The 13,357-nt window shown below is 50.0% G+C and overlaps 1 protein-coding gene across 1 annotated transcript in view; it reads right to left on the reverse strand.

Moving 5' to 3' along the window:
• Positions 1-5,169: 5,169 nt before the first annotated feature.
• KIFC3 (kinesin family member C3) overlaps positions 5,170-13,357 on the reverse strand; it is a 37,421-nt gene continuing 29,233 nt past the window's right edge. The window contains exons 16-20 of the mRNA XM_065416416.1: positions 12,826-12,955; positions 11,874-12,103; positions 8,557-8,691; positions 8,032-8,140; positions 5,170-5,838 (exon numbers count right to left, since the gene is read on the reverse strand). Of these exons, the coding sequence (XP_065272488.1) occupies positions 5,813-5,838; positions 8,032-8,140; positions 8,557-8,691; positions 11,874-12,103; positions 12,826-12,955 (630 nt within the window). The 3' untranslated portion in view covers positions 5,170-5,812. The remainder of the gene's footprint in view (positions 5,839-8,031; positions 8,141-8,556; positions 8,692-11,873; positions 12,104-12,825; positions 12,956-13,357) is intronic.

Below are 13,357 nucleotides of genomic sequence, written 5' to 3' on the forward strand. Positions count from 1 at the left end.
CAGGCTGTCTCTTGGAGCTGTTAGTTTGTAGGCTGCTGATTAACGATTTGTCCACCAGCTCTGGGGGTGTTGCAAGTGTTTCCCTATAAACAGGTGAAATAAATAATAGTGTGTCTGGTAAATGAAATCCATTTCAGGTTAAATCTGAATCCGCTGCTGTCTCCAGCACCCCACTCCCTAGTTTCAGTTCAGCAGTCGTGAACACCAGAAGTGAGGGCGAGAGCAAAGAATAAATGTAGGGAATCTACTCTCTACTACTCTTTCTCCCTTACCATTCCTGGCCACCTGCTTCTGGACCATGCAGCCTATGTGATGTCTACAGCAGGCCCTGTAGGCTTTGTAAAGTTTCTATTCCTTTATAAAGACGTGTGTGTGACAAACATAGTTAATTCCCCACCCAGCTCGACCAAGCACCAGTCCTCAACAGGACCAACAGAACAATAGAAGCGCGTCGTCTACTGGTCAAGCTGGCTTGGCGCTAGGATGAGCCAAACTACATTGAAGGAAATCTGTCTGAAGCAAACACTGCCCCCTCTCCCTTAAATGCCTTGTCTGACTGAGCCCAAATTGTCCATACAAATTTTGCTGTCCGTGTTAAGATCTGGTGTGAAATTTCAGGTAGATGGATCTGATTTTGGTAAAGTTCAAAGGTGTGTTTGGTTCAAATGTAGGTATATAATAGGCAAACTAGTGTCACCTTAACGAGGCCACTCTTCATCCCACCACTGTAGAGGTAGATTTTAATTACAGTGTGGTACTGCTCGGCGGTGGCAGAATGTGAAGTTGGGGCTGGCTGTGCTCACTGGTTTCTGGTGCGGTCCGAGTGCTGTGCTGTTTTGTTACAAGAGGTAAGAATGAAACTGGTGTTGGTAGCAGAGTCCCTTTTACGGGATTCCTGTGCACCTTGAGTTCCACACTTGCCCACAGTTCTGGTCTGGTAGGAGATCAGCTAACTCCAGGGCTGCTTTCTAGCAAAACTGCAGCTGGTTATTTGGTGGATGAGGGGCAGCTAGGGGGTGCTCTTGCCCTGTGTTGATTGGTCCTTTTACTCTTCCAGGCGGGGAGTTCTTCATTGGGTATGTCCTGGCTGCTTGACGGGGAGGGAGACTGTTGTAGAGCATAGGTACGAGGCTGAGCAGACTCAGGTCAGGAACTTCTGAGGCACAGGAGAGCAGAGTAATGTGGAGCCAGAGTTATTGTGTTTGCTCTGTACTGAAAGTGGTACACAACTGTTCTTATCTGACTCACCTGTGTTCCTGATTTGTATGGAGCTGGAATGGGTGTTAGCCGAGGAAAGGGACTGATTATTGCCAAACACTGAATCTCTCACAAACTAAGCAACCTTAGTTAAGGAGCTGGAGATGCTATGGCTTAGCCCACCTCCTCCTTCCCCACACAGCAGCTAACCTAGGCAACTGCAATGCCATTCTTTCCATCCACCTCCTGCAAGTCTTTTCCTGTTGCTGCATCCAACATGACACTGTACGTGCATCAAGAAGTGCTGTCCTTCAGTTTCCTCCCCACTTACGTGCTTGTGTACAGAAGCCAGCTTGAAGCTGCAACCCTCTCCTTGTCCTAATTTACTCCTGAGGGCATGTTGTGCCAAAAAAATAAAAATTCTACACATCTTTTTTGTCCAATAAATGTGGAGACTCTAGCATGGCAGTGGGGAACACAGGCCACTGGCTGCACAGAGGTGGGAGATCCCTGTGAAGCTTTTCCCCCTCCCCTAGGACGTGAACTCAGTGGTGAGGCTGCACCCAACCCTGACAGCACAAGGACTGGGCCTACCCCAGGGCCCTGCCCCCTATGTGGGCAAGGCAGGATGCAAGTGTGGGGGGATCCAGGTGTGGGTTGAGAGGGGTCTGTGGGGGGCAATCTGGGTGTGGGCAGCTCAGTGGTGGATCCTGGTGCAGGGGAGATCTGGATGCACAGGGGCTTGGGGGGTGTGTGTTTCCTGGGTGCAGCGGTAATGGGACTCTGCAAGGGAGTCCAGGCGAAGGTGGTTGGGGGGCAGTGGGGCGGGGTCTGGGTATGGGGGGATAGAGCTTGGCAGAAAGGACTGAGGGGTGGGTGGGGCTCAGAGGGGAGTCCAGATGCTGGGGGAGTGGGGCTCAGTGGGGTGGGGATCCAGGTGCAGCTGGTTGGGGCTCAGTGGGGTGGGGATCCAGGTGGCTCATTTGGGGGGGGGGTTCAGGTGTGTGTGTGGGGGGGGAGTTCTGAGTGCAAAGGGCTGAGGCTCAGCAGGAGGGTCTGGGTATGAGGGGTTCTGGATGCATGAGTGTTGGGCAGATGGGGGGGCAGCTCCCTGTACAGGGATCCCTCCCCATACAGCTGAAGAACAATGGGTGCAGGAAGCAGGGGGAGTTTGCAGAGCTTCCTGCATTTGGGGGAGAAAGTGGGGGTGAGTCTGACCTGGCCCTGGATGCTGTGCAGGGGAAGAGGAAGTCCCGTCCTCCCCAGCCCAGGGTAGGAGCCACGAGCCGGGTCTTCGCCAGTCCTGCCTCCTGCCCCACAGTGATTTACCTCTCTGCTGGCTGCCCTGAACACCCAAAACATGACTGCTCTTGTGGCTTCCCTTTGCTTCCCCATCAGAAAGTCATTTTTCTGCAGGGAAGCAAAGAAAGCTGTGGGGGCCATAAATTCTGCGCATGTGCAGTGGTGCAGAATTGCCCCAGGAGTACTAATTGGCGGGAGGATGACACATGCTGATTAAGGTTCTGTTAGAAGTGGGAGATCCACATTCTCCCTTCATTTTCTGACTCGCTGCAGCGAGCAGACATGTAATCCTTTTCAGGCCAACTGCACTAGCTCCGAGGAGGCAACAAGCTAGGATCGAGTCCCTGCCAGGAACCATCCCTACAGTGCACTGTCAGCTGTGGCCTCTCTCCCTCCCACCCACCGCTAAATAGAAAAGAGAATAATTCCACCCTGTTCCAAAAATGACAAGTTTAAGGTCGGTGATGGTAAAAGCACCTAAGTTTTTGTATGTTTCTCAGGCAGCAGCTTGCAGAAGACAAGCTGCACCTCAGATTGTAATAAACAGCAGCAAAAAGAGAGATTAAATAGGCGCTTTAGGATAAAGCATAGAAAGACTGATCAAAGCAACACATTTTGCAAATGGCAGTAAAATGGGAGCGGAAAGAATTTTAAGCTGTTGCAGCAGCCAGCAGGAGAGAGATCATAAACTAGTAGCAGGCAAACAAATAGCGTGAAAGCAGTTGCTTTATACAATTTATTTAAAATAAGTTTTGTTACAAAACAGGATCTTTTTATTAAAATACATAAAAACATCTACTCTTACACAAGGCTAGAGGTTTTAAATTGACTCCACGGCGCAAGCACAAGCTTAGATAGAGCCAAGGTGGAATCAAGGCTTTATAATACGGGGAAGATTGACAAAGGCAGCCTGGCCTCCGTAATGCAGGCCAGCACACCTGTTGGGTGTATTTGGGCAGCTGCTCTAAACAACAGCTTGAACTCCATCCACCGCACCCCACCCCACCCCCAAACGTTAGACAACATCCACACTTCACTATATAAACCAACGTTTGTTGCTTGTTTCTTTTCAGTCGGCTACTGTAAGAGAGGATATAAATATTTCTGACACGTCCATGAACGAACACACTGATCTGTTTAGAAAGAGCGGAGGAGGTTTTTAAATAGCTTTACAATTAGCTTTATTTGAAGCTTTTTTAAACATTCGATCACTGCTCAGCAGCAGCCTTACTACACGGGCACATTAACAGGTGCTTTTTGCACAGCCCTGTATGTCAAGTACTGCATGCACCCTGGGGGTGGGGGTAGTGGTGAGACGCAGAGGGACGGTAAGAAAGGGTTCTGGCTCCAATGTTCACACACAGTGGGGCCTGATCTTGCTTTCAATGGGAGCGGGATTCCCGCCTTTGCTGGACGATGCAAGCGTCAAAATAAATAGACGCCCTGGTGACATCTGGGAGAATTTGGCACATGTTTCGGCAGGAGTAGCCTCGGGGAGACAGACTGATCCTGGAACGGAGGTGGGAAAGGATTGATTCAGTTTTCTAAACCCAGTGTTAAGAACCCCTTGGTCTTTGGCAAGCGAGATAGCGCCATTATTGTTACCAGCGGGCTGCTCCAGCTTGTTACAGCTCCCTGCCGAGCAGTACCAAGTTATATCTGCGAGATAGCTGGAAGCCTGGGTCATAGCTACAAGGAAAACACCAGTTAAAAGGCAGTGGTTGCTTTTCTCAGCTCTAACCTTAACCTCTGTACCCCTCTCCTGCCAATGGATACAGGTATGAAAGTCACTTAAGAGCTTCATTTGCTCTAGAGTGGGAAGAGTTGGATCCAAGGAACTCTGGCTGGCTTTGAGGAACCCTTGGTTTGAGGCAGACAGTTCAGCTGGTTTTAGTGGTGGCTGGTTGCTGCTTTTATACGCAGAGGTTGCCGGACTCGTCATGGCAGAGTGCCTGCTCCTTGGGTAAGTTCTGCCAAGGGACAAACAACAGGGAAGGGCTAAAACATTTCGGCCTCACCCTTTACCCTAATGACCAGCAAACTTGCTTTCCTGTGCGGCTATCCCCACCCTCCCCAGCTAAGGAGATGAGTGGTGGAGGGGGAGGACTGCCTGAGAAACAGCAACGTGGGTTCAGAAGATGGTACTGCTTGTATTGTTAGGGAAAGTGGGTGAAGAGGACAGTCCCCTCTGCAATTTGCAGAGGTGAAAATCATTGGAAGACCGCTTCAAAGTGAATGGATTGTGAGCTTTAGCACAGCAAATTATGGCCTCTGGATCCCTAAATGCTGTTTAAATCCAAGAGTAAGAGGCACACACCCTTACCTCTGAAGTTCACCCTTTCCCTCCCTTTGGGGTGTGTCAGGCAGCAGCATCCAATGAAATAGCATGTGTGCAAGTACGTCAGCATGAAGTTTGAACCAGGGCCAATGAGGACGTCCCTGCAGTAAATTACCTCCTGTCTAGGTTGTCCTCAACCAGCTGACGCCTACACAAGCTTTACCCCAGCTAAGTATGAGGCGATGAAGATGGTGGCATAAAAGTCTGTGATCTTCCATTCCACAGCCCTCACTCTGGCAGCAGCCGGCCAGCCATGAATAGGTCCGAACAGACGCAGCCCTGGTCATTGCACCAAGGAAAGCACAGACACGTTTGGTTGGTTGGTAGGTTTTAAACCAACAGCTTGGTGATACTCTTTATTCGTTTAAAACCAAAGCCAGGGGCAGTGAGATGGGAGAGGCCCCTGGCAGCTCTACTCTCCCTTCAAATCCATTAAAAACCTCCATATGGCAAATAAAAGTGTACATGCATAAGTGCCACAGGTAGGCAGGTAAAGTCCCCTGGGCTCAGTTCCACCAGAATCCAGCTCCAGGGGCATCCATTGCCAGCAATGGAGTCTGTACTGTGCACGGCCAAGCTTGGTGCCCCTATGTGGTGACACGAGTCTCCGGGTGGGACTTGATTTCTACAGGAGTCTTGGTTCAGAGATGGGGGAAGGAGAACCGGCACCTGACAACCTGGTTTCACATCTGCAGTGGAGCAACCTGTGTCCATGCTTCCAAGAGCTTCTGCCTCTGCCCAGGAGCCTGGAGAGAACTGTCTTCACCTTTGGCTCTTGGATCCCACAGAGTCCTCCTCTCTCCTTAATGTGTGACAGGGCACAGTAGCGTGCACTGTCAATCCAATGGGAGACATGTGGGGGAGGAGGAGAGAGTCTCTTTCCGTTTTCACAGCTCTTGAAACGCAGGAATTCTCCTTCACACCATGAGCTCATTGGGTCTGGAGCAGATCCTGTTCCCCAGCTGAGTGTGTCCATCACACAGGGACTGGCCTCAGCTTTCCTACAAGGAAAGAAGAGAGCATCAATACTATAGCAAAGGGGAGAATGCGTAATTCCTGCCCCAAACACCAATGTGCAGACAGTGCTCCTAGGGTCTGAGGGCTTCCCCCTGCTACCACCATGGATTGCCAAAGAAAAAGCGCCCTGCATTAGAGACTGCAAACCACCGCACACCGTTCCTGAGACACAAGCCCCCTTTGCCAGTTACTGAGCAGACTTGACCGTCCCCCTTAAGCATTTGCTGAAGTAGAGACCTTCACCGCTTACAGAAAGGCTGAAACCCGACTGCCCTCCATACCTGCACATGCTCACCTGGAGGCCAGGACTGCCCCTAATTTCAGGCTGAAATCAAAGTGAACAACAGAGTTTCATTGGAGATGAGGTTACACATGTTCCTGCCCCCTGCAGCGAAGCCTCCCCCTTCCCCCACCTTTTCTCTCCGTGCTACAGGGAGGAAGGGAAGTTGGCAGTGGGATTCAGAGCAGTGCGCAAAGGGGATCGATTGAGGCTGGTTATGTAGCACCACCTTCTCTTTCTGCCCCCTTCAGGAAGGGCTGCCAAGGGTGGTTTTTGCTGTGCTGCCTTGTCAAACTATATGGCCATTACTGGTCCTTAAATGAGGCGGTGACAGCTTGCAGTCTGCAATGAAAACCTCTTCCCTTGGTCAGCACCGGCTCCCCACCACACGGATGCTGGAGCAGAGGCAGAGCAGGTGGAATGAAGATCTCAGACCAGGCGGCGTCACCACAGAGTTAGGATTAGGGTCCTCTTCAGAGAAGGGAGGTGGCAGAGGTTTAACTGAGACTGTGCCAGATAATTTGTGTTTAGCTAATGAGCGAATGGGCAGTTAGTTCTCTGCTGCACTAGCCCCGGCTGTTACCAACCCTCTTTTCCCTAGTCATGTCTATTCTGGAATTTATCTGGAGAACTGGCCGGTGAAGACCCTCAAAAGGCAACATGAATAGAGCACAACACATCAGAGCAGGTGGACACCTCCGCTCCTAGGATCGCTCTTCGCACACCGGGCCTGGATGTATCCGAAAAGCGCCCTTTGTCACAGTTCAGGGCAACTGCCCTGTGTTTTCCCTCAATGACCCAGCAAGGGCACCAGGATTCCAGCTCCCTTTCTTGGGTGGAGACCCACGTCTCTCTCCCTTCTGTCTGGGGTATTTCCAGGCTGCACAGTTCCCTGCCTTCACTGTGGTATTCCCAGCAGCAGAGACAGACTGCCCAAGCACAGCTGCTTGCTTTCTCCTCAGAGATGGTTAACGGTGTTCACCATAGAGCTCTTTCTAAGCAAGCCTCTTTTATTCTTAAGGTAAAAGCACCACACCGAAAACATAGTAAAAACAATGGAAGAACCTACACCCATGCTAAAAAGCTTACCAGAGATCACCCCAATCCTAATATGGGCTCTGGCAGGAGTAGTCCTTCACCCCCCCCCCAACCCATCCCCACACACACACACCACCCAACGGGTTTCCTTGTGGTTTCAAGTTCATCACAGCTTCAGCTCAGAAAAAAGCACACAGTCTTACAGGGCATCAGTAGGCCCAACCCTTCCCTCAGGGCTGGGGCCCTCTGTGGAGCAGGGGTCCTGCCCATTGGCTGGAAGAAGGCCCTGAGCCAGTTTAAAACCAGGCTATTTATCCAAAAATCCCCTTTGTCTGTGGGTCCCTGGAGAATCCAATTTGAAATCCAAGGAGGGTGGCTTCAAAGAGTGGATAACCAGAGCAATTACATTAGTCTGTCTTAATTCCCTAAGGTTTGTCCAGGATCTTACAGGATATAATCAGTCTGTCACACCATCATCCACTCACACGAGCCTCCTAACTTTGCCCTCTTAGGGGCTTGTGAATTTACTCTACAGCCTATGTGCCACTGGATAAAGCAGCTTGCCGGAGTGAGATCTAAGGGCTCTGTCTGCTGCTGCAGAGGCAGCTCACACATGTATGATAAGACAAGCCCTCTGGGTCAGCCTTTTGTGCAAACGATGCCTTCAAAAGAAGTTCTCTTCTTGCTGGGAGGGACTCAGAAACCATAGCTGGGTGCGGCGGTGGGGGTGGGAATTAATACCGTTTGGACAGAGGGGGAAGAGTCTGGAGTTTGTTATTCACATCCACATGTGTCAGGAAGCATTATCGAAAATAGGGGAGCACAGCGAGGCCAAAGGAGACCTCTCCACTGCACCTACCTGAGGTCTGGAGCTTCCTCCGGAATGAGCCTGCTCGTCTTGTAGGTGTCCCGGAGCTAGGAAAAGAATGTGTTCGAATGGAGGGCTGTGCTGCCACTGGTGAATCATTCTAGAGAGAGAGAGAGAGAGAGACGGAGACTGGGATCAGACTGCAAAGAAAAGCTACAGTGACTGCACCATTAAGGATTTTTTAAGACAAATCACCCCACTGGGCCAGCCTAGTCAATCTGCCACTTTCCAGGCAGCCATGTGAAGAATGCAGGACCAGCATAATGGGATCACTATTGCTCGAGGCAGTCAGAAAATGGGCTGTTGTATTCTGAGCAGGCTGGTGTATTCTGGAAGGCCACTCAGAGGGCGTTCCAAAAGTCAGGCCCTGGGGCTGGTGAGAGAGGGAGAAAGACTTCCAGGGTGGAGGCGGTTGTGTGTGTCGCAGAGAAACAGAACGTGAACAGCGCACCATAGAAATGAACAGAACAATCTAACGAAAGGCAATGGAAGCGTGCAACAGGGTTGGTTCGTTACCTCTAAGTGCTCCTGACTAGACCAGGACACTAGTTCTGCTCTCCTGGATACAGGGCCCAGTTCCACTGAGCGAACCCTCTCAGCAAACTTTAGGGAACAGAGAGTCTCACTTGTGTTCTTCTCCACTGGAGAGACCTGGAGCCAGACAGAAATACACAGCATTCATTGCCTTGAACTCTCGCTGCCTCCCTCCCAACATTCCCATACTGCTCGCAGCAGGGAGCTGCCGACCCCTGGCAACAGGCGGGGGGGAAGGACTGGAAGAGCCACGTTCACTCTCAGACAGCAGTTACAGTGTGAGGCTGGAGAGAATCTAAGTTCCAGCTCTCAATCCCAGCAAGAGTATTTCAGTGCTGCTAGGACACTATGATTACTAACAATCATTTCCCATTATAGCACTGTACATGTATGTGGTGCTTTACAATCAGAGTCAAATGTGTTCCCTGTAACTAACGCTCCTTGTTTGTAGGAGAGCTGAAATAAGCTACAGCAGCTGGCAACCGCTCAGGGGCTCTTCCGTAAGGGAATAGTGGAGACACAGGCATTCTAGTGATTTAGTGGTGAAATTCCTGGTGGGGAGGGGACACACAAGCTGCAGGGAGGTTTAAAAAGAAAACAACCCCAAGCCACCGTGAACAAATAGAGGTGAGTAGAGAGAGACTATTAAGAATCTGATAATGCCAACCACAGAAAAATACACAGAGGAGAGGGGGAAACCCACCCCAAAAAGCCACGTGTTCCCTGGCCTGGCCTGGCTACGTTTAGAGACATAGTTTAGTACGAGATTTCTCAGACTTCCATATACAAGTAGATCTCTGTGACCTGCCCAGTACTAGAATCTGTGAATGGATTTACCAGCTTTCCTCCCTCCTCTCACGCACAACAGAGCTCTCCTTGAGTAGAGCTATTAGAGAGACGATTGAAAAGGATGAGTTTTGCTGGTTCTATTTCAAGATCAAGTCTTTTCCTCACACCAGTGCCCCCAAGTATAGTGTAAACAGACAAGCAGGCAGGGCTGACTGAACCTCATTGGATGCCCCTACTTCTTGGCTCTGATGCTGGTGGAGTGCCGTGACAGACAGCGCTGTGCTCCTCCTCTGTCACGGAGGGTGTGTCTCTACTTTGAGTGGGAGGTGTCATTTCCAGCTCGAATAGACGTGTGCGCACTATCGTTGATCCCACTTCCACGCTAAAAATAGAAGGGTAGCTACAGCAGTGCAGGTAGCAGGCTGGGCTGACTGCCTAAGTCCATCCCTACAGTCCTCGGTCGGATTGTACTTTGGGTGGCCAGCCCTCTCACTGGGTGCACTGTCGTGGCTACGCTCTATTTTTAGCACACTAGAGGAGGAGGCTCTCAGCTAGACCTGAGTATCTCCTAGAAGAAGGCACCTTCCATTGCATTGGAACCTTTCCCTTTCAGTCCGTGGCACGTCCCAAATAGCAAGCTATTCTGCAGTGCCTAGGGGAGTACGAAACGGAGATGATCAGGGAAAGGGGAGAGGAATGCCCTACATTTACACAAAACGTAACGTATTCCTCATTCTTCATCACCAGCACAGACCCAACCAAGTGCAGCTAGTCCACAGCGGCACTGAGAGAACTCAAGAAGAGAGGCTATTTGGCACTGGTGAGGCCACATCTGGAGTAGTATGTCCAGTTTTGGTCCCCCCACTACAGAAAGGATGTGGACAAATTGGAGAGAGTCCAGCGGAGGGGAATGAAAATGACTTACGAGGAGAGGCTGAGGGAAGTGGGGTTATTAGTCTGCAGAAGAGAAGAGTGAGGGGGGATTTGATAGGAACCTTCAACTACCTGAAGGGGGGGTTCCAAAGAGGATGGAGCTCGGCTGTTCTCAGTGGTGGCAGATGACAGAACAATGGTCTCAAGTTGCAGTGGGGGAGGTTTAGGTTGGATATTAGGAAAAACTTTTTCACGAGGAGGGTGGTGAAGCACTGGAATGGGTTACCTAGGGAGGTGGTGGAATCTCCCTCCTTAGAGGTTTTTAAGGCCCGGCTTGACAAAGCCCTGGCTGGGATGATTTAGTTGGTGTTGGTCCTGCTTTGAGCAGAGGGTTGGACTAGATGACCTCCTGAGGTCTCTTCCAACCCTAATCTGCTATGATTCTAATGTTGGAGAGGGAGACTGTAATATGTTCTGGCCTGCAGCACTTTCATGTTGAGACAGGAGCATGGTTTGAAGTAGGAAGTGTAGGGAAGCCCAGGTGTCTGTAGCAAATGTCGACAAAGAAGGGCACAAGGACAGACACACACACAGAGTCTGGAGACTGCAGTGGAGCTATGCCAGTTTACACCAGTGGAAGAGCTAATCCTGCTGGCATGTAGGAGGGTTTTCCATGGAGCGCCTGCCTCCAGAGGAGGGTGCCACTCCTCACGGTGGTAACATTGAGGGTGTTCCCAAAAAACAGAAGGGCAGTGATTGATTCCTGAGTCTGGTCCAAGGCAGCTATATAAATACATATTGTGTATTGCCCCAATCAAACCAAACAGAATGAAGCTGCTTAAATAAATGCCCAGTGAACATATAAGTCAGTTGGCGGATCACAATAAAATTGTATAGTATCATTTGTTGCACTGCAAACTTATTCTTAGAAGTGTGGTTTCTACTCTAAAAAGTGCCTGTGTAAAAATGGCACCTCCTTATTCATCTACTCCCCATGGGACATTCAGGGTCAGCCTTGCTCACTTGAGTAACTAAAACGAGTTTTTATTGTTCTTTACTCCCATTAGCCCTGCAGAAGCCAACACAGCTACGAGAGAGAAGCCAAATTCTATTCCTTCTTCTGCATCAGGGACAGACCTGCTAACCAGGTTCCAGGCAGTTACACCTGTGCAAACTCACAGACAGCAACAGAACTGCACAGGTCTCACTGAAGGCAAAATATGAAGCCAAGGGGGTTGCTCAGGGCCTTTATTTGGCCAGCAGGGCCTTTATTACTAGTGATGGGATGGAATATATCCAGCTTGACTCTCAAGTTGCTGGCAGTTAAGAAAAAAACCATCTTTTCACTTGTAAACAGCACCATTGATTAAAATTAGAGACACTACACGTAGAATCCCACAGTGCCACTTTCAGAGGAGTACCACACCTCAAGTGAATCCTTATTGTATCTACCAATCCAAACTAAAGCACCTATATTATGAGACCACAAGCTTTCTTATGTCCGTTCCTCAGACCTGTTAAGAACCCAATGAGGTTCTGGACTTCTCTTGTAATTGGCTTTTGGTCAGTTTAAAGTTTCCTGATTCAGTAGATCCATCTCTCCTTACCTCGTCTGCCCAGTCGGCCCCAGAACCCACCTGCACCATCATGAGGGTTTTACTATCTCCGCTGAGGGAGTCTTGGAGCAGGTAGGTCAGTTTGGAGTTGCGGAATGGCACGTGACCCTGGCGGGCACGCAGAGCATAAATCACATCTCCTAGTGCTGACAGCGACTTGTTGATGTACTGGGCCTCCCGGAGCCTGCTTCCCTCTGCACCAGACCTGCCTACCCGTTCAGATCCAGCCAAGTCCACCAGGTTCAGCTTCCCTATGACCAGCCAAAACACAAATACGCACACAGACTTAATAATCCTGTGCAGCTACCTGCTCGACCCTCGTGGAAGTGCTAACCACAGTGGGGTCTGTCTAGCAGTTAATGAACATCCCCATCCCCTCCAGTTAGGAACTAAACACACCTGGAGCTTTATATTGGTATGGAGAATTGGGAGTCCCACAGATCAACCTGCAGCTTGGATTTTCATTACATTTCGAGTTGATGATAGAGGGCCAATAGATGGGACTGTACAAGCTGAGCTATCTATCAAATTTACATTAGCCTGCCTTTGCGGGTTGCCTACACTTGATACAGAATCATTGCACAATTGTGCAATGCATGGGGGTAAAAATTCCTGCTTGACCCTTGTAGCAATCAGCTGATGCCCCGAAGCATGAAATCTGAGCACCTTATCTTCGCATGTATAACCACAGATGTTCTAGAGTAGCTAGTCTCTTTTTCAATCGGGCTACACAACGCAGTCCTGACCAGCAACACCCTGAGCAGTCTGCTCCCAAACACTGACTCCCAGGAATGCTAAATTGCGTGGCTTTCTGTGTCCGAGACAAGCATCTACTAAGGACCAGGCCAGTGGCACCCAGTTCTTTTTTCACTTGTTACCCACTTCAGCAGTTGAACCCAAATCTCCAGGCCTGTGTCATCTAAGGACGGGTGTAATCACCAGTCTCCCCCTCCGCCTCCTAGGAGACACTAACCTGTGGTTCTGAGGCCTGTGCTGTAGTCGAGTCCTCTTACTGTGACGATGAGGAGGGCGTGAGACCGTGAGCTGTGCTCGTTCAGGCTGGTGTACTCAGTCACTCTGTTCGAGTGCCCAAATTCAAACACCTGGGGAGAGAGGCAGAAAGCCGTGAGCCTTTGGATTGCATTGTGTTGTCTGGCCAGCAGCTTCACCTATCCCATCTACATTCACCGCTTTCTGAAATAGCAACAGGGTGGGAAGGTCTTTGGCAGATCTTCCTTGCTGACACTCGGCACCACTACCTACCCCATTTTCCGAGCAGAACATGGGTGAACGGCAGTCCCTTCCTTTCTTGCAGATGCTCATAACCCCTGGCAAATATTAACTCTATTCCTTCCGCAATGAAATCATCAACGACTGACCTTAATTGCTCACGAAAGATATTGGCTTGACAGTGGCACTAAATTCATATTAACCCATAGAATAGGTATGGTATGAGCAGTGTCAATGCTAGTTTCCCAGCACACATCTCTGGCCAGTGCATCTCT

This window comes from Emys orbicularis, chromosome 14 (assembly GCF_028017835.1).
Source record: "Emys orbicularis isolate rEmyOrb1 chromosome 14, rEmyOrb1.hap1, whole genome shotgun sequence".
Lineage (NCBI taxonomy): Eukaryota > Metazoa > Chordata > Testudines > Emydidae > Emys > Emys orbicularis.